The 26,138-nt window shown below is 39.9% G+C and overlaps 1 protein-coding gene across 1 annotated transcript in view; it reads left to right on the top strand.

Moving 5' to 3' along the window:
- ush2a (Usher syndrome 2A (autosomal recessive, mild)) overlaps positions 1 to 26,138 on the top strand; it is a 187,758-nt gene that overhangs the window by 47,514 nt on the left and 114,106 nt on the right. The window contains exons 18-34 of the mRNA XM_062387555.1: positions 479 to 642; positions 829 to 987; positions 1,721 to 1,949; positions 2,688 to 2,808; positions 2,967 to 3,114; positions 4,444 to 4,725; positions 6,821 to 6,996; positions 7,236 to 7,383; positions 11,877 to 11,983; positions 12,745 to 12,868; positions 19,899 to 20,029; positions 22,490 to 22,616; positions 23,125 to 23,226; positions 23,839 to 24,027; positions 24,415 to 24,545; positions 24,636 to 24,915; positions 25,503 to 25,727. Coding sequence (XP_062243539.1) covers positions 479 to 642; positions 829 to 987; positions 1,721 to 1,949; positions 2,688 to 2,808; positions 2,967 to 3,114; positions 4,444 to 4,725; positions 6,821 to 6,996; positions 7,236 to 7,383; positions 11,877 to 11,983; positions 12,745 to 12,868; positions 19,899 to 20,029; positions 22,490 to 22,616; positions 23,125 to 23,226; positions 23,839 to 24,027; positions 24,415 to 24,545; positions 24,636 to 24,915; positions 25,503 to 25,727 — 2,843 coding nt within the window. The remainder of the gene's footprint in view (positions 1 to 478; positions 643 to 828; positions 988 to 1,720; positions 1,950 to 2,687; positions 2,809 to 2,966; positions 3,115 to 4,443; positions 4,726 to 6,820; positions 6,997 to 7,235; positions 7,384 to 11,876; positions 11,984 to 12,744; positions 12,869 to 19,898; positions 20,030 to 22,489; positions 22,617 to 23,124; positions 23,227 to 23,838; positions 24,028 to 24,414; positions 24,546 to 24,635; positions 24,916 to 25,502; positions 25,728 to 26,138) is intronic.

Genomic DNA, 26,138 nt, shown 5'->3' with positions numbered 1-26,138 from the left:
TGCACAGAACATTGTCCTCGAGCGGAAAAGAACCTTTGTGATGGAGCATTTCTTCTCTGTGTGCACCAGTGTGGTCCTGTAGGAACGGGCCTGTGAGGAGCACCAGGGCGATCCTGTGTATGTAAGAGAGAGAGAGAGAGAGAGCGAGAGAGAGAGAGAGATGTGTCTGGGTCACCAAAATTATGTTAGCCTCACTGGAACAGGGCAGTGGGAGATCATCCAGCCAGCAACCTCACACCTTTAGACGCACACACAGACACACACACACACACACACGCATGCAAATGAAGGGTCACATGTAAAGCAAAATCTGCTCGGCTGGTTGGAAGTTGTTTGGCTCTTATACACACCACACTGGCTGGGTGAGGGAAACTGTATGTACTTACACACACACACACACACACACACACACACACACGCAAAAAAACTCTATAAAACATTTTCATGACCATTTAAAAAAAACATTTCTCTCGACCAGATGCCAGCCATGTGGATGTGACCCAGTGGGCAGCGTCAACGGTTCCTGTCACCCAGACACGGGGGGCTGTGTGTGTAAGCTGCTGGTAACTGGAGACAAGTGTGACGTTTGTCAACCTGGAGCAAGAGATTTTGACTCTCAAAACCCCTTTGGCTGCAGTAAAGGTCTGGTAATACACACACTAGATTACACTCGCACCATCAACATAAGCATCGGCAAAGATTCAGTATATGTACATGTAATGATTAAGTGAACACCATGATACATCCGTGTATAATTAGTATCACCATGACCTTTGGTTGTTCAAAGTTAATATAAAATAGTTATTTTACCATTGTCTTTCTGTGCAGCACCCTCTCAGCAGCCAGCACCAGTAGGTGCTGCTCTCAGTTATACTTCCATTCATCTCTCCTGGGCTCCACCCGACTCCCCAAATTCAAACAGCCTCAACTACACACTGATGAGAGATGGACAGTCAGTGCACAGCATCCAAAGTCACTTTCCTTTCAGTAAGTATTCGCACAGCTTTTCACACAAACTCAAAGGTCCCATCTTTTACACTTTGTCAGCGCTCTGACATCCATGAGGAGATAAACTGAGTTTGTGGTTTTGTATAACAACTTGACTATATAGTTTAACAAATATAACTTATAGCTTGTTATTTCAGCCTCTTTCCTGACTAAGTTAGTGTTCTGAGTTAGGTACGACGAGAGAGAGGTAAAACCAGTAAAGATCCCAATAGAGTGTCAAACTCAGACCAAAAATGTTCCAGAAATTCAGAAAAAGATAAACTATAGTCACCGGTCTCCAGTATCATTATCCTTTAGAGGGCATCCAATGACAGCATTTTCCTATTTTTCTGTCTTGTAGATCATTGTAGTCGTTAGTTGTTAACAAAGCTCAAACAGAAAACTGGGTGGGTGCGGGTGGGCCATGGGGGGGGCAGTGACTGTATAGTTTTGACATCACAAAATTATGGAAGGTCTGAAAGTTTCTGGCTGTGTACGTTTTTCCATGGATTTAGTGTTTTGACTTTCACAGTATTTATATAGCACTTAGACTTTATTGCTTTATAATCTGAAAAGACTAAGAGTGTAAATCTCACTTTATACAATATGGGACCTTTAATATCCTTCTTAACATTTCAAATACAAGTGAAATAAATATTGCTTACCCTTGATTGTGCCTTCCACCACTCTAAAACCACATTCCACATCACTCCTCCCCTCTGTCCCTGCTCAGGCCCTGAATCATTTGAAGACACCAGTTTGTCGCCCTACACCAGCTACTCCTACTGGCTCTTAACAGCTAATGTAGCCGGTGCAACAATAAGTGCATCGGCCTCATGCCAGACCTTCGGTGCACCACCTGAAGCTGACCAGCTCCATCTAAACCTTGTTGGACGACCAGGTGCAACCACAGCTAGTTTTAACTGGAGCACGCCACGTAATGACACAGGCCCAGTAGAAAGGTAAGAAGGAGGAGAGGGACTGGATGGGATTGTGGGTGTGGACGCAGAGCGGACAGGACTGTGTCAGGAGTGTCGCAGAGTTGGAGTCACATCCAGTTACACAAACTCCAAGTTGTGGCTCATTAAATTAGCTTTACCTTCTGTACAGGAAGTTGTTCTTACTGATGGTGAATGTCAAAAACACTGTAATGGTCAATCATTAATTTAATATCATAGCAAAACAGCTTGAGGTCACATGCCCTTAGTGTAATAGAAAGTACCAGCTTCTATTAGTGGCCAACTGAAGCCTGTCAGGGAAACAAATAAGTTAAAAGGCAAGGATGATAGAGTGAGATTAATGATTGTTAGGAACAAACTAACTGAATAAATTGTGGATAGAGCAGGGAAGAGTGGGGAAAAATATAATTTTTATAAAATAGGACGAGTATGGACATTTGATAGGGAGTTTAGAGGCACAAGGGAATACAAATTATCAATTAGAGATAGACAAACAATATTTTTAGGCATTGTATTTATTAAGATTAATTTGGGGGAATTATAGTTGATTGAAAAAAATGACTAATAGTGGGGGAAAATAAGAGAATAACCTGCATCAGACGCCTGCAGACCTCTAAATTGATACGTTCCATTCAAACCAGGGACACTGCAGTTAACATGGTTTGCGTCTAAACCCCTTGACCCCTACGGCCGAGATCCAAACATAAAGAGGAACTGATGTGTTTTTTTTGTCTCTCACAGGTTTGTGTTGTCCTCCAGTGAGTCATCGAGTTCAGATCCCATCATTCACTACACAGGCTTATCTACAGACGCTGTGGTAATTGGTCTAAAGCCCTTTACCCAGTACATTGTGAAACTGGAGGTAGGTGGAGAAAACAACCATTCAACATTTAGATACAAAATACTCCCAATAAAATAGTGATATGTGTAAGTAAGTGTATCTTTAAAAGAATGTAGTAGTTCTTCAGTTTCATTCAACATTTCTAGCATGAAAATGACAAAACACTCACATGTGTCCAGGCGTGCTCTTCTGGAGGCTGCACCGTTACTCCACCACTGTCTTTTTTGACAGCTTCTGCCCCCCCACAAAACCAACCTCCACCTAGAGTTGCTGCCACAGGACCTCATACACTGCATGCTTCGTGGGAGCCCCCAAGTCAGCCCAATGGTAGGACCTTAAACACAAACACACAAATATTCACACACATACATGCATGTTGAAATGATCTCGTCCAATGGTTGTCTTATTGTAGAAAAAGCAATTAAGAATACAGAAAATTGTTTGTGTTTATATTACAACTACGAACATAATAAATATACATTTTTATTGTTAATGTCAGAATTGGTAATAGAGTTGAATAATTACACACACATTCTGTACAACACAGATATTTTAGCTAACATGAAACACTAGCCTAGTAGCATGGCTTTTAGGCTTATGTCACTCAAAAAGTATGAGAATCACTACCGTGTCTACACACACGCACGCACGCACACGCACGCACGCACACACACACACACACACACACACACACACACACACACACACACACACACACACTCACACTCACACTCACACACATTCCCACTGAATTGGAAGTGCCTTTGGTATATCAGAAGAGCTTTGTAACAGCTCTAAGGCTCAGTGTCATACAAATCCCTGTAACCTGGGTTTTTCTCCCTGTTTGTGTCTCTTGTATTTCCCCTGGTGTTTTACTAATCTGTTACATGGGTTTCTGTCTCTTTCAATTTGATATTCCAAGTATCTTTTTCCTCTTCAAGTTTTTAATATTTTTCTCAACTGGCCTCAACAATCTTAATCTCAACTTTCCTCCTATTTTGGTCTTTTTTTTTTATGACTTTTCCGGACCTTTTATTTTTCTTGTATTCATTCAAGGCCGTCTCAACTAGAAATATGGGTCAAGAGAAGGGCTCTTCCAGGTGAGCTCGCGAGAGCCCCACATACGGAAACTTGAGCCTGCCTGCAGGGGTTTGCAGGTTCTCACCTGATCCTTTGCTGCACGTTTCCCTGCTCTCTCTCCCATTGTCAAGCTTGCGCTGCCTTTACGAACAATAAAGACAAAATTACTCGCCAAAAATATCATAAGTATCTCTCTACAGGGAGATAGTTGAGAGTGACATAGCACTTTCATATTTGTCTTATTTAGTGACTTGCTTCTGTGAAGATAAAAAAGAAACTGTAAAAGATATGAAAGATATCCATTTTAAATATACAGTAGAAACTGGATATAGGGATCAGGGATATATTGATCAACCGTTTGTATGGATCAAAAAGCTTGGGGCAGAATTGTTCCTATGCAAATGTTGTTTTAATAATTTGGTTATAGTGACCAAGTAGTCCCCTTACTTTATGGTAATTTGGGGTCTTTTCATACATGTTTGGACCATAAAACATATATTTACTGCTCCTCTGTATATCTATCCCTCACACTGCGTTATCCCCCAACTGAATTGAGACCTTTTGCTTCCTGTGCAGGTGTTATCACAAGATTTGAGGTCTTTCTTCGTGGACCGATGGAAACACAAAACCTTTCAAGTACAGCAGTTGAGAGCAAAGTTTTCTCCAGCTCTGGTTGGCTGGATCCAAGTGTTTCCCCAGAAACTCCGCTCACCAACAGGAGCGCACTGTCACCCCCCGAGAGTAGTGCAATTGTAACAGGTCTGGAAGCCTTCTCCACCTATCAGATGAAAGTGGAAAGCATTAATGTGGCAGGAAGAGTCACATCAGCGTGGACCACATCACGCACCATGGAGGGAGGTTTGTATACACTGATCATTATATATATATACACATGTCTACTAAAGTTCAGGGTTGTAGTGCAGGTCTGAAATCAGATTTTGTTTGTCAAAGAGCGCACAGCAGCTTGTTACAGCTGTCTGGGTAACAAGCTGCTGCTCTGCCTCTCTGCCTCTCTCTGAAGAGTGGCTGCAGAGAGACGTGCGCCTTTTGCTTGCACGACAGTATTCTGACAACTCTGTAAAGCATGCAGCTAGTGTTTGTCCAGTAAGTTGTCTTGCCAGGAGATTTTTCACAAAAATCATTTGAAAGAACAACAGCCAATGGGAAAGTCCCAAGACTCAGCTGGCCAACCAATGGTGGGAACTCAGTCAGTCACACAGTACTCATAAGTACGACTAAGCTGCATTCGGTCATGCACTGATCTCCAGACAATTCCCTCACTTTTCCCAGCAGTCCCTCAGTAAAATGTGCGAGTGAGCCCATGTGAGAATACAGCAGGAAAATGTTGATTCACCAAAGTGTGAGTGTTCGTGTTGATGACATTTCTAACACATGACGGAAGAATACAAGACACAGACGAAGATATCAGATATAAAAAGACGCGATTCTAACGGTTTGGGCAATAAGGGCCAATGCTGTTGTTGATGAACTGTAAACAAAAACACTGTATTTTCGACAGTGGAATTTATATGTTTTGTCCCGTCTCCTGCATAGTCTCTACCCCGGCAACAACCCTCGTCTGAAGGTTTCAAACATTTTCTATTTTTGTGAATGCGTCCGTAAAACCTACAAATCTATCACAAAATCAGCTGAATTACTTAGTTAACTACAGACATTCAAGGATGCAGCATAAGACAATGACTTGTACAGTCAAAACGTGTTTGTAAATTGTACTGGTAAATTGTACTGGGGCTCCAGGTTAAAATGTTCAAGCTAAATTGCACGTACAATGATGGTGTTTAGGCAAGCTGGAGGTTGCAGACCCCTCCCCAGCATAAACTGTTACCTAAAGATGTTTAAAGGATGTGGTAACAGAAATACCAGGTCTAATAACCACCAAAAGTTTATCATGTGATGATAAGGTCAAAATATATCCACCTGCTGATGGATTTATGGAAACATAAATTGAACAAAAGCATTTGTGGAAATAAGTATGGAATGAGGGAAGAGATGAAAATGTGTGTGTGGGGGAGGGGAACTCATTAAGGTATTTGAATTTCAAAGAGATGATATGGCTCATTAGGACTAAACGATTGCCTCCAACATCGGTCTAAGCTATGTGTCTGGATAACAAGCATATGATAACACCATTTAAAATGTGGAATGTGTGTCACTGTTTGTGCTGTTAGAGAGAGAGAGAATGTGACTGTGGCTGTGTCGACCATGAATCACATTTCACAGCATATTTCACAGCTAGATGCCATCAACTGTTGGATAAAGGAATTCTCCTCTGTAGTCTGTCGTGTAATGGTGGCTGTCACAGCCAGAGAATTATGGAATACTTAATATATTAAGCCTACATCACATCCACAAAGTCTAGATATGCTTTATGTATTTCTATCTTTCAACATTTGTCTTTTTTGTATTAATTAAAATGTAAAGTTGCAAAAATTCAAAGGACAAACTGTAAAAACGAGGAATGGGGTTTAGAAGTGTAATCCTTTACATCTCAGAGAAAAGCATCAATTATTTTGTCGGTAAATTTGTAAAAAAAAAAAATCTTTATTCAGCTTTGCAATAGTATACGGTATAAAAAACAGAATAAAACAACAAAATAACTGATACATTGATTAATAACATGTAAGGGAAAAATAATGAATAATAATGCATGATGCATTATGAATCATTAGTATTAATTGTATTCAAGTATATACTATGAATAAATATTTTATAATTACAATATTCTATACAATTTCTTCAAATATTTCTTAATTTGTTCCCAATTATCATAACATTACAGCAGTTTTGTACTATCTTAACAAATATTGTTTGTCTGATAGGTTTATTTACATTTATCATAGAAGATAATGGATGGATGGATAAATGGTTTGTTTAAGTATGCGATGTGTATTTTGATATGCATATGTGTGCGTGTGTGTGTCCATATTTTCAGTCCCAGAGTTGATGGCTCCTCCACAAGTCAGAGCACTGTCAACCACCAGTCTCAACGTTTCCTGGAGCACTGCTGAGGGTCAAGGGGTCATTGCCAGAGGAAAAGTGACAGAATATCGGGTCAACTTGCTCACGGAGCAGAACAAAAATCCCTACGCTCCTCCTGTGGTTAGTCAGGTAACTACCGGAGCCCTTGCACATGAATTTTTTTCAAGCTCACATATAGCCATCTTTGGGCTGAATATTATGCCAATAGTTAGAAGTCAAGGTAAAAAGCCAGTAATAATGTTTTTTTTTTATTCTGTTTTTACCATGTGTTTATTTTTTGTACCTCTTCTCATCTGTTTCCCTCATTACCTTATTTTCCCTAAATGAAAAACTTCCTTGACATGACAGATTTGTTTCTTTCTTTTCAGGTCTTGCATAGACTGGAGCCGTCATCACAGCCTGTGTATATAGTGAAAGGACTGAATCCTTACCATGTGTACAACTTCACTGTCACACTATGCACAGAGAAAGGCTGCATTACCAGTTTGCCAAGCACAGGACGGACCCTTCCAGCAGGTGAAACAAACAGATCAGAACACAAACACACATTCAGAGTGAGAAGATAATTAGTGAATTTCCATTTCTGCATGAGCTGTCCCTTTAAAATAAGCTATTGTATGTTTCAGGGATATTAGCTCATTATTTAAATATTTCATTCATTTTATTAATAAAATATCTGGCATTGTTTTTATAACAACCGCAACACTCACCTCTGATGCACTGTATGCACACACACGCACACACACACACACACACACACACACACACACACACACACACACACACACACACACACACTCCCAAAATCACACAGTCAGTCATTTGGCACTTGAGTGTCGACAGCATTGGTCATGTTAACCAGAGGGGATATTCATGGCAAGCCGCAGTAAAAACAATTTACTGTTAATTACAAGGAGAAAAATGTGGCGTAGCTCACATATCCCGCTGGCCATGAATCACACACACACGCACACAGTTAGAGAAACACACACACGATGTCTCTCTCTCTGTCTCTCTCTCTCTTTTCTATAGATTTATAACCATTATGGAAGTAGGATGAATTAGCTGTGTTTAATAAGTCAGGCACAAATCTCTAGGAATATGAGATGAGCACTAATTGATCAGTGCATAATGACATACACACACTCTCTCTCTCATTCACACACACACACTCTTTTTATTCAGTTTGTGTTTCTCTTTGGCAGTCTGTTGCTTTTTCGCTCAATCCATCCTTCACTCCCTTCTGTCTCTGCCTGGCACTTTCACTTAAACAGAAAATAGCACATGGCTGCAGAGAAACATGAATCATTCTACAATATACATATTGCACAAACACACACACACACACACCTGACCCTCCAACACACTTTTCCATCTGTTCATGCATGGTCTTCACTTTTCCCGCTCATTTTATGTTTCTTATGTTTTGTTTTTGTTTTGCATATTCTTTTAGGTGAATAGACAATGGATGCGCTGAGTGGATGAGAAAAAAGCCCTTTTATCTATAAATACTTGCTCAGGGATTTGAGCTTTTGAACATGCTCTAAACAGCTACATCTGTTGACATAGCGAATATTTTCATTTCATACAGTTCTCAAAAAGTCCTCCCTTATGTTTATTGTGATGAATGATACTTCATACTGTAATCGGTGGACTTTTTAAATGTATTTTTAATGGCTACATCTGTTGACACAGGCACAATGTTTATTTCAAGTGATTCCAAAGACTTCTCTTGACTGTAATACAGTACAATACAATATGGCTTATTGTACCCAGTTGACTCTTTGAATGTATTTTTAACAGCCACATCTGTTGCCACTGTTTTGTTTCATCCAACGCCAAAGATGTCCCTTGCTTCAACAATAAGAAATGATAATGGCATATGCCGTTTGGCACATTCCTCTTTATTTATTTATTTATTTTCAAAACATTTTGCATGGCATGTGCTACTCCACTGGGTGTTGAGCTTCTGTTGTAGCTCCACATCTCTTATCCCTTTTTTCCCATGAACTTTAAAACTGTCAACTCGAGCTTCCATATTTATAAGCAAGGCATTGAGGGGTGCACCTTACTGCATTAAGAGCCTTACGTCTGTCCCTTTATAGAACGGCTGGGCTGAAGTGAATCAATAGCAGTGAACAAAATAGCTTTAATTATTAGATGGACAAAAGTTCTGAAAATCTTTTTTTTTGTCACAACTTCCTGTATTAGTGCATTGTTGATTCCCAGCTGTCATTACTACAGAGGGTTAGTCGCCTGTTAATTCAAAGTTTGTTAATATTGAATCGCTTGTCCAAACTTAACACTGCACTTACATGTAACCTTTATCAATACACATCCCAAGTGTGAAGGAGATAAAATGAACAGTTCCAGAGATCTTTAGAATTATTAGATTAATATTAATAAATATAGCCATATCTAACCTGCGGTGGAAATTTAAACCGAAGGTATTTCTATATGTAATCCCTTAAGTCTCCTAATTTGAACTGTCCTTTTACCAAAAATTGTTGCATCGTTCCAACTTGTTATTTTCTGTTTCGATTGTACAGACGCAGAACAAACATTGTGATATCTCGTAAAGAAACTCTGCTTGTGGGGGAAATTATCCCCACATTAAGTGCACCCCTTGTTCGATCTACTTGAGCGTGGTACTAATGCGCTGATAAATCTACTACACACAAGGCTGGGCCATTAGAGGCAGCTACCATCTGCTGTAAGTGAGCAGACAGCATCTGCGAAACCACTGGAGTTACACCAAAGCACATGACTAAACATTAGCGCGCACACTGAGACAGACGTAACGACACAAGGAGAAGAGCGCTCTGTCCATGTGTGTTGATGCATTTGCAGGTGTCTGTTTTGTACGTCTTCCCACAAAGTTATCGATCACGGCGTAAAGTGAGTAGCTAATCGGGGGCTGATGGGGATGTTTTATGTATCCTACATCCATAAAGGCTTGTTCGACAAGACATGCACACACAGAGAGACGTACATACATACACACTCGCACTGTAACACCATTCAACAGAACAGGAACTTTATTGATTTACGCATAATTGGCCTGAGGCCCTTCTTGAGGAGAGAAATATGCATGGCAGGGGATCACCATGTCAATAAGTGGCGTGCTTGTGTGCATGGTGTAACTGTACGCTAAGAGCCTGTTAGGACATGTCAGTTGCTGTAAAAACAGAAAACACACACACACTTGCACAATTGCTCCTGGGAGCTGGCCCATGATTTAGCTGCTTCATTACCATGTCGGCAGCTAAAATTAACCTTTCTGGTGGACTGTTAACCTTGTGTGTGTGTGACTGTGTGTGTGTGTGTGTGTACATGTGCACACTCATAACAAGTCAAGTGGATTTCAGTCAAACTGAATGTGTCATAGTGTTAAATACATTTCAGTGAATTAACAAACAGATATAATAAATGAATACATGACACAGTGTGAATACAGGACAGCGCATTAGAAGGGGTCACTAGGGAGGAGAGCTGTGTATATGTGACATAATACCAACTGTCAAACATAAACAGTCACACACAGCACCACACACAAACACACACTTCTATGGTCTGTCAAAGGAACTAAAGAAAACTATCCTTCCATGTAGTTCAGTGTAATATTTTTCTGTGTACACACTTCATGCGTGTTAACTGATGTGCAGCGGCGTCATGGTGACAAAAGATCCACCAGCGTGAGTGAAACCGTGTAATACCCTCAGTGAAATGCAGTCAGACGTCACCCAGAGCCCTCTGCCCATTTTGATCAAAACCTCTCATCCTCCCTGATTTACCCTCTCAGTTAGAGGCTAGTGTAGGAGCCATGAATCAGTTTGGGAAGATTACATGATTGGTAGGGATACAGGTGTGTTAGGATTTATATTTTGGGGTGTTATTTTTTTTTAGTTGTTTATTTGTGATCCTATTGATTCGGGAGAAAATGGGTCACATAGGATTCAGGCGGGGATGTTATTTAATATGAGCACCTGTGGTTAGCTGGAGAGAAGGTGACTGCTTTTTCATTTTCTTTTGATCGCTGTGATTGCTTCAATTTATGAAATTGTGCACATCACAGTGAGTTCATCTTTTCTTTGATAAAACGGAAAAGCATATATTTGTATCTTAGATTTTTTTGGTCACATGAACACATTCTCTTCTACCTGTCCACTTTCTAACACAACACTAAAACGAAGAAATAGTTTTCTAGCACATCATTTGTCTAGCACTGTTAAGCAAGACTGGGTGTCTGTGTGCGTTTGTGTGTGTGTGTGTGTGTGTGTGTGTGTATGTGTGTGTGTGTGTGTTCTAAATGTCACCATAGCTCAATTTCAATAGACTGGTAAGCTATCGATCGGTAGTAATTTATGGTTTGATGTGCCAAGATGAGCCGTCCAGGACAAGCTTTCCACTTCCTTTTTAAGAGCTCTATTAGAACTCACACTAAAGATGGTTCGCATGTGTGTCACCGAGAGCTAATTTACTCCTACACAGACCATTTAGACCATTACTGACACACACACACACACCCACACACACACACACACACACACACACACAAATGGAATGACACTTAAATACACACACATCTTCCCAATCTCCTACACCAGTCCATCACTTGCTATGTTTCTCTTTCCATTCTTGTATGTCGCCTCTCACCATATCAGCCAGTCACTGGTTGATTTATTTCTGATACATGTTGAAACTGCAGCTCCAGTGGCTCCCAGTGTGTTTCAGAGGGACATTTAATTAAACATCTCAAGGGAAAGAAGGATATTAAATTGACCCTCTGTTAAATGAAAATGGGACTTTGTCCAGTCGGGACGTAATAGACATGAAATGAGCTCAAGTCATTCTGTCAAAAAAACAAAGTCATGATTTTTGAGGATGCTATGATCCGTTAGAGTTGCTTTGTTAGTTTCTCTTGCATTTTAGATGCATTTATCAAACAAAACACTGCCAGCTCAAAAGTCAACATAAAGATGGAAATCTAATTTTCTCTCTCTCCTCAGCTCCCTCAGGACTGTCTCCACCTCGATTACATCCAGTAAATGAAACGACCATTAGGATAGACTGGGATCCCCCAGTTCAACTCAATGGACCATACCCACTATATCAGGTCTGTAAGACTTTAAGCTCAAAGTACACTCTGTAGCTGTTAGTCGGCTTTGTTTTTTAATCCTTTTTGCGTGTTTGCACAAAAATATACCCATGCATAGTCTTTGCATGCTTTTGCTGGACTAGTGCATAAAATATTTTAGCATGACGTTTAGCCAAGGGAGCGGCTTAGCTCTAGTGACGACAAGCTGTTGGGCCAGACTCTAGACGTCGACTGGACGGATCGACACAACACGTAATGAAGACAATCATTGTTCTCAGAGGATGGACACAAAGGACTTTTAATCTGGTGCTACAATGAGGGTGATGTTAGTGAATTTATCTCAACAGCTGTTGGCTGGATTTGTCAAGCACCCTCAGGATGAAGTATAATATCTTTGGTAGTCCCTCCCTTATTTCTAATTTAGTGCCACCATCACATCATTATTCCAGTTTATCCAAAACTTTGGTTCATCGCCTGTTTATCGTATTTCTCTTTTGTCTGTTTGTCCTCGAATTTTCTTGACCACTGCTCATCTGACTTGATTGACTTAAAATCAATCACCAGGAGGTGTCCACTTTAAAGTTGATGATAAGATGTTTTGACCTTATCAGGGACTTCAAAGTTAGGATGACTATTGTTCTCACACTAGATATTACAAAACATAAAATGAAAATAGGACATATAGGACTTAAAAAAGAGAGACTTCTCAAATTCTAAGTTGGATGATTGCCCTAAAACAAACATTTGATTATTGTTCTGTGTAATTGTTATTTTTCCAGGTGGAGAGGATGGACATATCTCTCTCTGACCCACAGGCTCCTGTCGTCAGAGGAACCAGATTCCCTGGAAACAGTTACTACCAGTTTCCAAGTGACACGCTTCCTGTCAATACTGACTTCACAGGTACGGTTTCTCGTTTCATGAAGACGTCTGTGTTAATCAGAAACTAGACACCATGTCTTTATTGGTAATATTTCTGCATCCATGTTTATGTGCACATACATGCATACATACAAGCCTGTTTCTGGGGATGTTGTGATGTGCAGTGATTCCGCTGCATTGTCTCAGTCTTCCAGTGACACTCCTTTAGAATGACTTCTCCAGTCATCTCAAAGGTCAATTATCTTTCTGTTTACCAGCAGCATTAGAGGGTTGAGCTGCACAGCCAAACATGTTCTGCTTCGTCTGAGAACATCACCCAGTCTGACGCTCATAATTAATGACTGCTGATACTAATCAGTGGGATTTGAGCAGGCAAAGCTCTTTGACTGTCCACAAACCTCGTATTACCAGTTCAGTTTTTTTTATATTGAGAAGATCCGTATTTTACCAAGCACACAAATATTTAATAACTTAAATTTGAACAGTAACTATAATTTTTTACTATTTATGCTGGGATTTTATGCATTCTCGTGTGTGTTCTCCTCTCCGCCAGTTTCCTTTCCCCGCTAAATACAAACTTATTTAGTTTTTTAATATACACACAGGTGCACTAAATGTGAGTGACTGTATGAGTATTAAAATGGATTTGGCTGAAACGGACCATGGAGAGAAGGCAAACATTTTTTGGATTATAATGACATTATTGACACTTTAACCGAGACTCTTTTTATACCAATATAATTTTGTACATTCCACTTTTCATTAGTGGGTTGCACTTTAATATATTATAATTTCAAAATAAAATAGTGTAAATGATAATTGTGTGTGGGGTTGTCTTAATGCAAATTACTTATATCTATTTCTAGCTAAATGTTTTTTATCAACCGCTTGTTTCTGGCTGTTGTTCATTGTCTCGGTCCGTGCGCTGCCTTTTAATCTCGGATCAACAAACGGTGACTCTTGTAAATAGAGCTCTCAGAATACTATCGGCAAATAGATGATGAGTTTCGCTGTTGAGGGTTTCATGTCCCTCTAGCCTCCTCCTTCATAAAGGGTAATGGATCAGACAATCACTTTGAGACCGGATCTATTCGGGACCATCAATGTGTCGGCAGTCCTCAAACCATCGCCCTTTTACAACCATCAATACTAATAGCATCATCTACAGACAATTATTCCCATCGAAGCACACGGAACAGTGAACAAATCAAACCCAAATTGGATTATGAATGTAATGCAGTGTAATGCCCCCTTGAGAGTCAATTGATCACTGAGGAGAGACTCGTCAATCGTTGATGTCTTGTGGAAACTCAGTAACTGCAGCAATGACAACTGTAAAACATTTAGTTGAAGCAGTGAATACATTTTTTTTTTGTTCAATGGAAACACATCACAAAATTTGGATTATGATTTTGCTTTGAAATAGTTTTTTTTTAATCTTGAGAGAACTTGATGTTGTCTTATTGGTGTTTCTGTTTTTCCCCTAAAGGCAGCATCAATGCCTCTGAAGTTCCTGATGAGTTTTTTGTATGAAAAAGCCGATTATCATTTTTCTCCATCTACATTATGCGGCATTCTAGGAATACCAGTAATTTATTCTTTAACTAGGTAATTGAGGATTTTACTTCAGCTTATTTTATTTCCCAAGGAAGTGAATTATAGGGATTGGTCTTCGAGCAGGGCCATCAGTCTTTAAGTTAAATTTAGCTAAGATCAAAGTGTTTTACCATGTAAAATCACTTGATATTTGCCCTTTCACCTGTAATTTTATGGCCACTTTGCTCAAATTATTATCAGCCAACTAGGTAGTTTTCCATGTGCAGTTGTTGTGAAAGGAGAGCGTTCCTCCATAAATGATAAGTCTGCTGACTTGTGATTAACGATGCTTCTTAATGCTGAATGAATTTAGGGCACTTGAGGTCAATATTTACCACACTGAATCATACTTTAGATAAAATAGGATTAAAACCACATGCAATCATGCTGTGATATGAATACCCTGTAAGTGGTTGTTTCCATAAATGCATGTTAGTCCATTCATCTTACCCATAATGCTTCTGTATCTAAAGCCCTATAATATGACTTCTGCCCTTGTTCATCTTTTTATTATGGACTTTGCATTAAGACTGACAAAAAAGGTCATTTCAATTGATACTGGTTCAAAACAGATTGTATTTCTATTTCTCCTCATTTATAATTTTCCAGTATTTGAGCCTGAAATGGACTGATTGTAATGTAATAAATCTCTTCAACCTAATGCAAATGAAGAGAGATGAAATATCACAAACATTTTAGAAAAAAATAGAAAGCAGGAACAAATAGACTTGGATAACTTCCAGATACGTCTACTACAGTACATTGCTGCAGCAGAAGCTGAACAGGAAGAGGGAAATGTTAAATGATACAAATAATTTTCCTTAATTAATATGATTGATTGCCAGGCATTGACGTTGAGAGGAGAGGGGGAGAAATGTGTGAAGGGAAAGTTTGCACAGACATCATTAGTTTTTCCCCATTTAAAGATTAATCAGAAGAGGCTGGGCTCTTTAATTCTGTCATTTGTATATTTAATGGGCTGCTGCAGAATCTATGGGTGTAATTAGCTAGCTGCCGCGCTCTCATTAATACGCCAGGCTCTGATTAATGCCAGCGGAGAGCTAACATGACTGGAGTTATTCAGGTTATGTTGTGTAGATGATTACACACAACCTCCACTGTTTACTGAGACAGAGAGAGGAGAAACAATACAATAACATGAAACAATACGATCTAATAAATAAGACTCCTTTTCAAACTTTAAATAGTTGCTACATATAATGGAATAAAACATGAATCCTCTCTAGTTGCCCAGGCACAGAGAGATGGGATCATTCAGTATGACCAGCAGTTCATATTCATTTATTAAAAAGAAACAATTAAAACATTGTATTAATCTAGTTTACTCTTGAGTTGTTGGTGTAAGCTTTATGAACTTGTAAGTCATGTATGTAACCTATCCTTTACAGTTAATAGAGGCCTTCTTTCTTAGTCCAAAATAATGGGCATGAAATATGTTTCACATTTTGTCCGACCAGAAGAGGAGGCCTTGGTGCGAATCAAATTGCGTCAGTAGCTGTGAGCTTGAGGTGATGGTGTCATGTAGTCGGTAGGTTCGTCAGTCAGTCTATTCTACAAACACAGGTTATCTTTTCATTTCTGCTACATTTACTAGGAATATCCACAGTCCCTGATCAAAATCTCTACTACTGCACAGGAGACATCAGGACGTAATGGGCAGGTGGCCAGCAGCACACTGTGAAAAGCTCCGTAATCTATTAGGTTTTTGAGCACATTCATTCTTTGAAGGGGATGAACTGTAGATGTTAATAGCCCTGTGGTTGGTCTCCATTCAAGACAAACTCAGCAATGGTAATTTGAATTAGTAATTTGCCATTCTTTTAAGTAATTAATTTAGGGGAAGACAATTAACTGTCAATGTCTAAACTGTTAATTATATAATAAATCAAATCCAAACGTGATGTGTGGGATGTTGTGGAACGTGTTGTGTACATGATGCATTATCTTGAGCAACTATGTATGCGTCTCTGATTTGCACTCTCTGTGTGATTGTGCTGTGCATTAAGTATTTGTGTGTGTCTGTATGTGCACTCGCATGTACTCTGTAGATGCAACAGAGTCACCTGTCGTGATGCGTGGCCAGGTTTGTCTGTTGATGGCTCCAAAGTGGTTGTCAGTGTGAAGTAGCACAAGTCCTGTGGGGACATGTGGAGGGAGCAATGCTGAGCACAAGTAGTGTCACTGTGATGTCGTACACTCGGACCAAACACCTTGGTCAAGTGGGTGTTGACAGTCTGCCCCTCACTGCCATCCAGGCTCATGCAAACATACTATACATTATATGCATTCCAATAATTTACAATACACTTAATCCTTCCGTAAATACATTCTTCTCATTTGCAGATCATACGATTGTTTGGTTCCCATTGACCTGCATGTCCCCTATGTACAGAATTGGTCACGTGTGTATATGTAGCGATAAATATGTCCTTCCCATGTTGACGTCCACTATAGAAAACCCTGTTTGACATTATCTGCATGCAGTGTATTTTACTATTAATTATGTTCACATGAGATTTAAAAGAGGAAATGAAAGAAAGGAATGTGGGATACAGGGGAAGGAGCAGAGTTGGCAATAATGGATCTAAAAAAAAGAGGACTGAAGATGTAAAGAGAGAAAACACTCAGAGGAAGCGATACGTGGAAGAAAGGAGAATGAAAAGGTCAAGAAGAAGAAGAGGAAGGTTAAAAGCAGAGGCAAGGAAGAAAGGAAGGGATGAGAGATCGGGCGAGTGTGGTGGAGAGAAAGAAGGTTAAAAGGGGATAATGTAATGTCAGGTATCTGTCATGACTTCACTCATCTCCGTGGTGACAAGGTCATGAATGTAAATGACACATGTCCGCTTGATGTACAGAATGCAAGTTCAATGTAAAGAACACTTTTGTCTCAGCTGTATAATGCAGTGAGTGTACTTTATATGTAGACTGTATTTTCTGCACTATTTGAGATAATATGGAAATAACATTTTAAGAAGGTATTTTTACATTCAGACCTTTATTAAGAGGCCTTTCCTCCTATTTATAGAAAGGAAAAATCAAACGGTTCTTTTCTCTGAGTCAGTTACATGTATGTTGTGCACAGCTTCTCCTCTAAATCACTTGTGTGCTAGACTGAAAGGAAATTGGCCAACCTGTGATGACTTTTTTTTTGCTTAATGGAGGATACTGTTTTTTTATACTTTTTTGGCAAATAATAGAGGCAGCAGTAACATCAGCAAACTCTAGGTGCATTTTAACCTGCCCCCAGTTTGAGAATCACTTGTTCAGATTAAGTTCTCATCTACGACACCACTATTTCCTTTGTCCTGGGGGATTCATGGGGGCTGAATATATTTGGGTGGCTGCGCTCAGCCTTAGAGATGGGATGAGGAGTTCAGACATCCAGAGGGAGTTCGGGGGAGGGCCGATACTCCTTCAGGTAGAAAGGGTAAAGTTACGGTGGTTCGGGCGTGTAGTCAGAATGCAGCCTAGGTACCTTCCGTTGAAAGTTTACTGGGCATGCCCAACCGGGAGAAGACCCAGGGTAGACCCAGAACTCACTGGTTCTTAATATTCCATCTCGAATGTGAATGATTCGGGATCCCACAGGAAGAGCTGGAAAGCATGGCTGTTGAGAGGGAAGCTTGAAATAACCGTAGTCTGCTACCTCCAGGACCCAATCCCTGATGAGATAAAACTGGATTGATGCCCGTCTGACACCTGCGGTATATCAAACCATTTTAATAGATCCTATTCCAAATAGAACCAAGGAAACAGAAAAAGTCATTTTTATTCCAAATAGTGTAACTGGGAGTTCTGTAAGGTGGCTAATCGGTATTCATGTTGAGCTTTCCATGTAACTGTGTGACTTCTCTCCATATTAAGTGAATTCCCACACTAATTATTTAGCTAACACTGGCCTCTGATAAACCTGGGACTGCCTCTTTTCAACTCTTTTGCTCTTCCCACACTTCTGTTTTCTACAGAGACGATAGAGCTGAGGAATCACACACGCCCTCGTAGACACACACATAGAACCGCATGGTCTGCGTCACCGTGCGGATCTAGAAGTGGATTAAGATTCAACCTCTCTCCGTAGTAACATGACAGAGTAGTACGCAGGATGAATTCACTGCCCTATGTGATAGTTCGAGGTTCTGCTGGTCTGAGAACAATAAGTTTCCAACATTGCTGAATTTATAGAATTGAACAAACGCCACACTTCAACGTTTACAACTGAATTCTATTAAATCATTTTGTTGACTATGATGCTGTAGATTTGGTCATGTATTGCCCTGAGATGTTATATGGATCCTATTAATACCTTAGAATTTCAAGCATTTTAATATTTACTGGTGTGTTTTTTTTTTTTTTTTAATTCTCATTCTGGAAGTTAGACGGCTTCAGGAGCAATGGAACAGTGTTGTGACTTGATGACTTGATAATGTAACCACTGGTATGTTGATCTAGAGAGAAGTTTGATAGGGCTTCATCAAACACACCATCAAACCTGTTCTATTAATTGTATTTTTATTGCGAAACATCTTTAGGAGACCTGACTCAGTTTCTTAGCTAACTTGTTTTTTTATGTTTTTTTATTTGAGGCACTGTTAAAGTTGGGGAAGCCAGTCTGTGTTCTCAGGCTTCTCCTCTTAAGTTCACGTTTTCCCTGAAGTATCTAGGTTGTAAGATTATCCTTGACAGTTCTGGACTGTAGTGGTAATGAAGTCAGCCAAGAACTTTACAGCTGCTGGGAAACACTGTACTCGATGGAGAAGAAGAAAAACGATCACACAACCCGTCTTTCTTTTTTCCAAACAGACATATTGTTTGAGGAGCACAGTTGGTGGTGATGTTAAACCTTTAATGGCCGTTAATTTGATACTGTAGGTTGTGCAAGTGGAGTGTAATGGTTGTTATATTCACATCTTAATTTGACCAAGTCAAGTGTTAATTCAGAAGATCTTGAGGAGAAGAATGCATATTTAGTTTAGTTGATAAAGTGCTGGGTGCTGCTGGACATCTGCTTGTAAACGGTCACTTTAACAGTATAACCCTGATAACACCAACACAATCCAGTCCTAATATTGTATTGTGTCCATCACGTACTATTTTGAGTCTGATAAGTGAAACATCACATTGTTTCTAAATGTCATCATTATATATATGCATGTATGGATTACCTTTATTATCCCTGTAGGACAATTAGATTTACAGTAGTAATCAACACTTTGAAGATGCAATTAAATATAAAAACACACAGCGAATGGGTCAAATGATCTTGAATATCTGTTGATGCAGATTGGTGTAGAGAAAATCCTGAGTGAATGTTGAGCGTCCATCAAAATGGCCTTTGGTGTCAAAGTTGGTCCAATAAACGTTTGTGCATTAGTATTATAGAACATGACTCCGGGTAAATAAAATCTGTCTCTCGTAAACTGTTTCTTTGTATCAGGCGTTGAGTTGAGTTTCAAGACTCGATCTCCAGACGGCCTGCTGCTCTGTGCCTTCTCTCCTGGGGATCAGGAGGAGTTCCTGGCTGTTCAGATCAGAAAAGGACGCCCTTACTTTTTGTTTGACCCACAGGTAGGTACAGTTTATATTGTATTTACATTTTTAATAGTTGTAAAAGGATGAGTGAATAAAAAAAAATATTTCAAAACAGGCATTCATGAAAATATGAATCAATCATGTGACTTAGGGTCATAAATATTAACTGCAGTTTTCTGTGTGTTGTGGTAATTTGTTCCTATTTCTTTAAATATTGTTTGAGCCTTACTCAATATATTTTTGTTGAGGAACTTGGAACAAATTCAGTTTGTTCCCACTGAGTGAGGAGCATCTCCATCCAGCTCGAATACTGTTAAACACACCTGGGGTAGCAGCGAGCTTGCTGTTATTCAAAGCCACATATTTGACTGGATAACTTGACAAAGTGTTATCATGTTTGAAGTGCACCACAGCTAGAGGCGGTTCAACCCATTTTTTTCATGGTATTTCATCCACATTTTCACTTTTGTTTTTCTTTAACTTTGTTGGTTCATCATCCTCCCTTTACATTCTTCTTCACCTGTGTTTTTCTTTTTCCTCTGATTGATCTCTCTCTCTCTCTCTCTCTCTCTCTCTCTCTCTCTCTCTCTCTCTCTCTCTCTCTCGCGCTCCCTGCTTCTCCCACTTTCTCACTCACTTGCTCTCGTCTAATAAATGTGATCTGCAGCCCCTCATTGGTTTCTGTCAGGGAGACAGGGAAAGGGGGGAAAAAACTTTGAAAGTGTGTCAACGTTTGAATTGGACTGCAATTAACTCATTCCCTGCAGTCACCACGCGTGAATACCAATTGCAAGCTAATTAAGCTTTGCACCCTAACACAGATACACACGCACATACACACACACACACACACACACACAGCCTTGCTTCCCTTATCCCTCCATACAGACACGTGTAGAGGGGTTAAAGAGTCAACGACTTCAATGATGAAAGTGATGATGGGAGATGATTACAGATATTTCCATGAGGCCACCAACTCATTACACACTCAAACAAACACACACATACACACTTTGCTTCCTCATCACTATACTGTTATCGAAAAGTCTTCATCAGAATGTAACTCCGGGATGTACCTGCGTGTGCAGAGGCGTGTTTGTCACTGAACAGATCCTTGTCGACTTGTAATGTAGCTGTGTGTGTGTGTGTCTGTGGCGGTGATGTGTACTTCTAGATGTGAAGTGAAGTGTATGTGTCTTCTGCAACTGGGTTGATTCCTTTGTTTAGGCTAGTTTGGGGTAATTAACAGGGGGAGTGGTGTCACGGCTTATTAGTGTTCCCCTAGATACATATAGCTGGGCCCATTACTTCCTCCTATTAGCCTGTTGAGCTAGCCTAATGGGATTACCAGTGCACAGGGGTAATTTAGCATGACACAGGAAAGTGATATGCTCATACATATGTGCACATGCGAGCTGCCACACACATACTATGAAACACATGAGCACTCAAAAACCTTCTTTCATTTGAAGGAGAGACAGAGCAAAGAACTGCTCCGTCCCATTCTTATGAAAGGAAACTAAAGAAATTCTCAATGTTAGTGAATGGGGCACGAGGTAAAAAGTCAAAATACACGTGGAATACATTTTTCCCAAAATATGGTTTTATCATTTCTGATGGTTCCCATCCCATTGATGTTTGATCACATGCTAATGTTTCCGGAAAGTTTGGTTTTAATTTGTTATTTGATATCGGAGTGAAGATGTGTTTTCATCTTTTATATATTCAGTGTTTCTCGACATATTTTCCTCGGATGGTGCCTCTCAGTTTAACCACCAGTCTTCACCACTTGAGCTATTATGCTCTAAATGCCTTGCTCAAGGGCACATGGAGTTAGTAACTTCCTATGCCATTTCCTCCCAGGCTATGGATTCAAACAGGGGTGTTAAAGAGACAGAAAGAAAGCGGTGGTGAAACTCCTCTTCTGTTGTCTTGTTAAGTAGAGCTGTCTAACAAAGACTGTAAATATGTCAGAGGCTGATATACTCTGGCATTCATACATTTATTGATCTCATCGTTAAATCTTCATCACAGTGTGTGTGTGTGTGTGTGTGTGGATGTACAGTCAGTGTGTTTCTGTGAGTGTGCACGTACATGTTTTTACTACATTACTCTTTGCCTATTTGCTAAGAGCTGATTACAGCAATGATGTCATCTTTAATAGGAAGCAAAAAGCCCTGTAACAACACATTGATATGGTGATATGTTCATGTCCTTTTTCAGGGTGGTGTGTGTATGATGTGTGTAATTTCCTAGATGTCTAACTTTGTTCGCACAACAGAGACCTAAAGAAGAGATCATATAATATATTAGCATGAAAACATTACACTGTTATTCGAGATGTGGCCACCTTTGAGCCAGATTACTGTAAAACGCACTGGTGCTCGACTTCTCTCAGGCGCCAGGACTTTTGTTGGCTTACCAACACCATCCATGTGTATGTGTCTAACTTCTTGTCCATACTGTGGGTTTGTGTGCGTGTGTTGGTGTGTTTAGGGCTCAGCGGTGGCTGTGAGTGTACAGGGTGATGGAGGGCGACGCTACGATGATGGACAGTGGCACAGCATCATAGCAACAAGGCGAGGGGCCGTGGGAACAATCGTTGTGAACAATCAATACAGAGGTAACGCTTCTCATATTCCTACTGACCACTGTGTGCATGAGATCTGTGAGTGGGTGTTAGGTGTAAATACAAGTGTAGCTATGTTCGTCTGTACGTGCGCGGATGTGCATGTGCTTGGTGTGAAACTGACAAGTGCATGTATGTTTCTACTGTATGTATGTAAATCCCCCAGCTCTGCATGGAGGTATTAGCAGGTTAATCCTGTTCTATGTCTGGTGGGAAAAACACAGTTTCACACACAGAGTGATTTATGTTTTTCAGTGATTCTTTAATATGTCTTTGATATATTTTCTTTCTTTCTGGAGAAACCAGGATAGGAAATTAGTGTAAACCTTCTTTTGTTTAGTCTTTCTCTTCTGCTTTCTCTCTTTTTGCTTGTCCCAATCTACTTTTTTTCTCTTACAATAGAATAAAGGGAGAAACTTATATGTTCCCTAAATGCTCTGATTTCATATTTGCTCTTCCTTCATTCTACATCTATGTGTAACATCATCACTCTTACCATCAGGAAGTGCGTCAGCCTCCAGTGGCAGCACCATTATTGGCGAGAACACAGGGGTGTTCATTGGAGGACTGCCTGAAGACTTTACAATGCTAAGGGAGGATTCAGGTAATCTGTAATCCTTCTCCCTATACCTCTGTGCTGGGGATAGCCTGTGGCTGGAGGTATCACGTTTTGGGTTTGTCCGTCTGTCCCAATCTTATGAACACAATATCTGAAGAAAACCAAGAGGGAATTTATTCAAATTCAGTACAAATGTTCACTTGGACCCACAGATGAACCCATTAGAATTTGGAGGTTAAAAGTCACTGTGACTCACCAAACCATGTACACTTAGATTATCTTGGACATGATACATTAACTGTGACTTTAGGGAATTTCTTCAATTTCAGACCAATTGATAAGATTAGTTAGACTTCAATATAGGTCACGGTGACCACTTCTGGCAAAGAAATATGTTCAGGTCGAAGCTGCACTGCATGGTGGAGGTCTACAACCGCAGGGTGGTAATTCCAGTTTTCCTAAGATGAATAAGAGTAGCCTCACCACCACATCAACTTCCTGGCTTCCCTGATATTTGTCGTAATTTGTATATTATATTATAATAACTCTGACACAAAGTAACCCTAGGTCATCTTTATGATCATTCAAAGTTTGGATACAGGAAGAAACTTTTGAAGTGTCATTTTTGCCGTGGTTTATTTTGGTCTGTCTCACCAGGTGATGCCCGGCTGGTGCGACAGAGTTTCTCTGGTTGCCTCAGAGACGTGAGTTTCAAGACGACTGACGGCATCTCAGAGGAATGGACGTCTCTGGACTGGGCTAAAGTCACAAAGAAGGAGACAGTGTATGAGAACTGGGAGGGATGTCCTTCTCAAACGGTGGACGGAGCCCATTTTCTGGGCCATGGTAGGATCCTATCGGTTGTTGTTGATAATTATATATTAATGTGTGAACTGGTCCGTTATATACTGACAAGGAAGCATATATTTATAAGCTGGTTATGATATGATGTCTAATGTTGTTCATTTTAAAAAGTTATTGGTCTGTGTGAAGTATCAGGGCCACCAGTGGACCAGTTCCTCCATTATAGTTTATTAAAAGGGCCTTCTCACCAAATATTATTTAACCAACCATAAATATTTCATGTCAAACTTATATTTAATTGTGAATCAATCTTAATTGAAAAAAGTGACCCAATATATCTAAAGAACTATTTCTATCTAAAGGATTCTTCATCCCTGAGCCTTGTTTTAAAATGGCCTGTTATTGAAAACAATGTCCTTCTTGTTTCAGGTTACTTGGAGCTGGAGAGAAATGTCTTCATTGGTGGACAGGACTTTGACATTTCTATGGATTTCAGAACAGATCAGCTCAATGCACTTCTGCTCTTTACATACAACACACAAACTGAAGACTACATGCTGGTGAGGACCAAAGACACATTTACAATCAGCGTTTAAATATGGAATCTTGAAAACCACATGACACAGTATCCCCTTGTCTTTATACTTTAGGTGGAGCTGGAGGGCGGCCTGCTGTCCTACCTTCTTTCCTCTGAAGGTCATGTGACTGAACTCAGCATGTGGGTGGGGCTGAGCTACTGCGACGGGGACTGGAAACAGTTGTCATTGGCAAAGCGCGGCTTGGTGATCTCTGCTGCCGTCAACGACTGGGCAGAAGAAACAAGGGGAGTGGGAGGAGCGGTGAGGCTGAGAGTCGATTCCCCCTTATACTTGGGGGGCGTGCCCGGGGAGCTCATACATCCTGCTCTGGACAGCCACAGTCACAAACACGGTGAGATATGTGTTTGCACAGAAACCCCCCCTTATCAAAATGGCAAGAGAAGTGTTTCATTTACTGTAGATGTGATTGGTGTAGTATGTGGCTACATTTTCACATGGTTTTCTGCAGCTGATTTATCATTTGTTTCAAATTTTCTTCTGGGGAAGAAGAGGATAGGTATCGCAGAATGTGTTTGTAGCCTATTTAATTATCTACAGCAGGTCAAGGAATAAGTTTGATCTCTGAGAATAAAAAGTAAGTGGAGGGCATCGTTTTTATCAAAAAATATTTAAAGATTCCCTTCCAAATCCCTTGCAACTAAGATGTGATGTCATTCACCCAGGTCCAAACCTTAACCTAGGATTTGAATTGAGCTCAGAGAAACTTTCCACTTTCAGCAGAATTTGAAACCAGTCACTGTGAAGGTCAAATATCTAGTTAAATAACAATGAGCCCCCTCTACTCATTTTTGAGTGGAGGGGGATGTTAACATGTACAATTTTACTGAATTTAAAAAAAAAGTTCACTTTTCTCACTTTCCCTCTCTCCTCTTTGCTCTTTTCCGTCCACTCTTTCCTTCCTCCTCTCCTCTTTTAAAGGCCTCGGAGGTTGCATAAGAGGTCTTACAATACGAAGTGATGAAACAAACCCTCCTGCAAGTCAAAGTGTTAATCTGTTTGCTGCCACCCGCCATTCTGTCAGAGTCTACCTAGATGGCTGCCCCACTGCTGAAAGTCGGTACAACTGCAGAGGAAACGACTCTGTGTTGGTGTACAGTGGGAGGAAGACACAAGCCACTGATTATAGTGTACAGCCTTTCACTGGTAAGGATGCATACATAGACGTCACCACGCTAACACAGAGACAGCATTCACCTAAAAAGGAAGCGTGGACCTCCAATTCACTGACATACCTTCTTAAGACATCAAGTAGACAAAACAAAGAGCATGACACAGATTTCTGCTCAGACAGCTACCTAAATTTTGTTTTAGTAAAGGAGCAAAAAAAATCACAAAGAATTTTATTAATACAGAGCAATTCATGTATGTAAAATATTTATTAGGACTGTGAAATGATTCAAATTTTTAATCAAATTAATCACAGGTTTTTATGGATTAATCATGATTAATCACATTACCGATTTATCTGTATATTTTTGTGAAAACAAACCATTTATGACAAAAGACGGATATATATATTTAACATGTTTTCTTTTAATAATCATAAATAAACAA

This window comes from Platichthys flesus, chromosome 1 (assembly GCF_949316205.1).
Source record: "Platichthys flesus chromosome 1, fPlaFle2.1, whole genome shotgun sequence".
NCBI lineage: Eukaryota > Metazoa > Chordata > Actinopteri > Pleuronectiformes > Pleuronectidae > Platichthys > Platichthys flesus.
The sequence above is the reverse complement of the archived record's forward strand: the minus strand, read 5'-3'. Positions and strand labels throughout refer to the sequence as shown.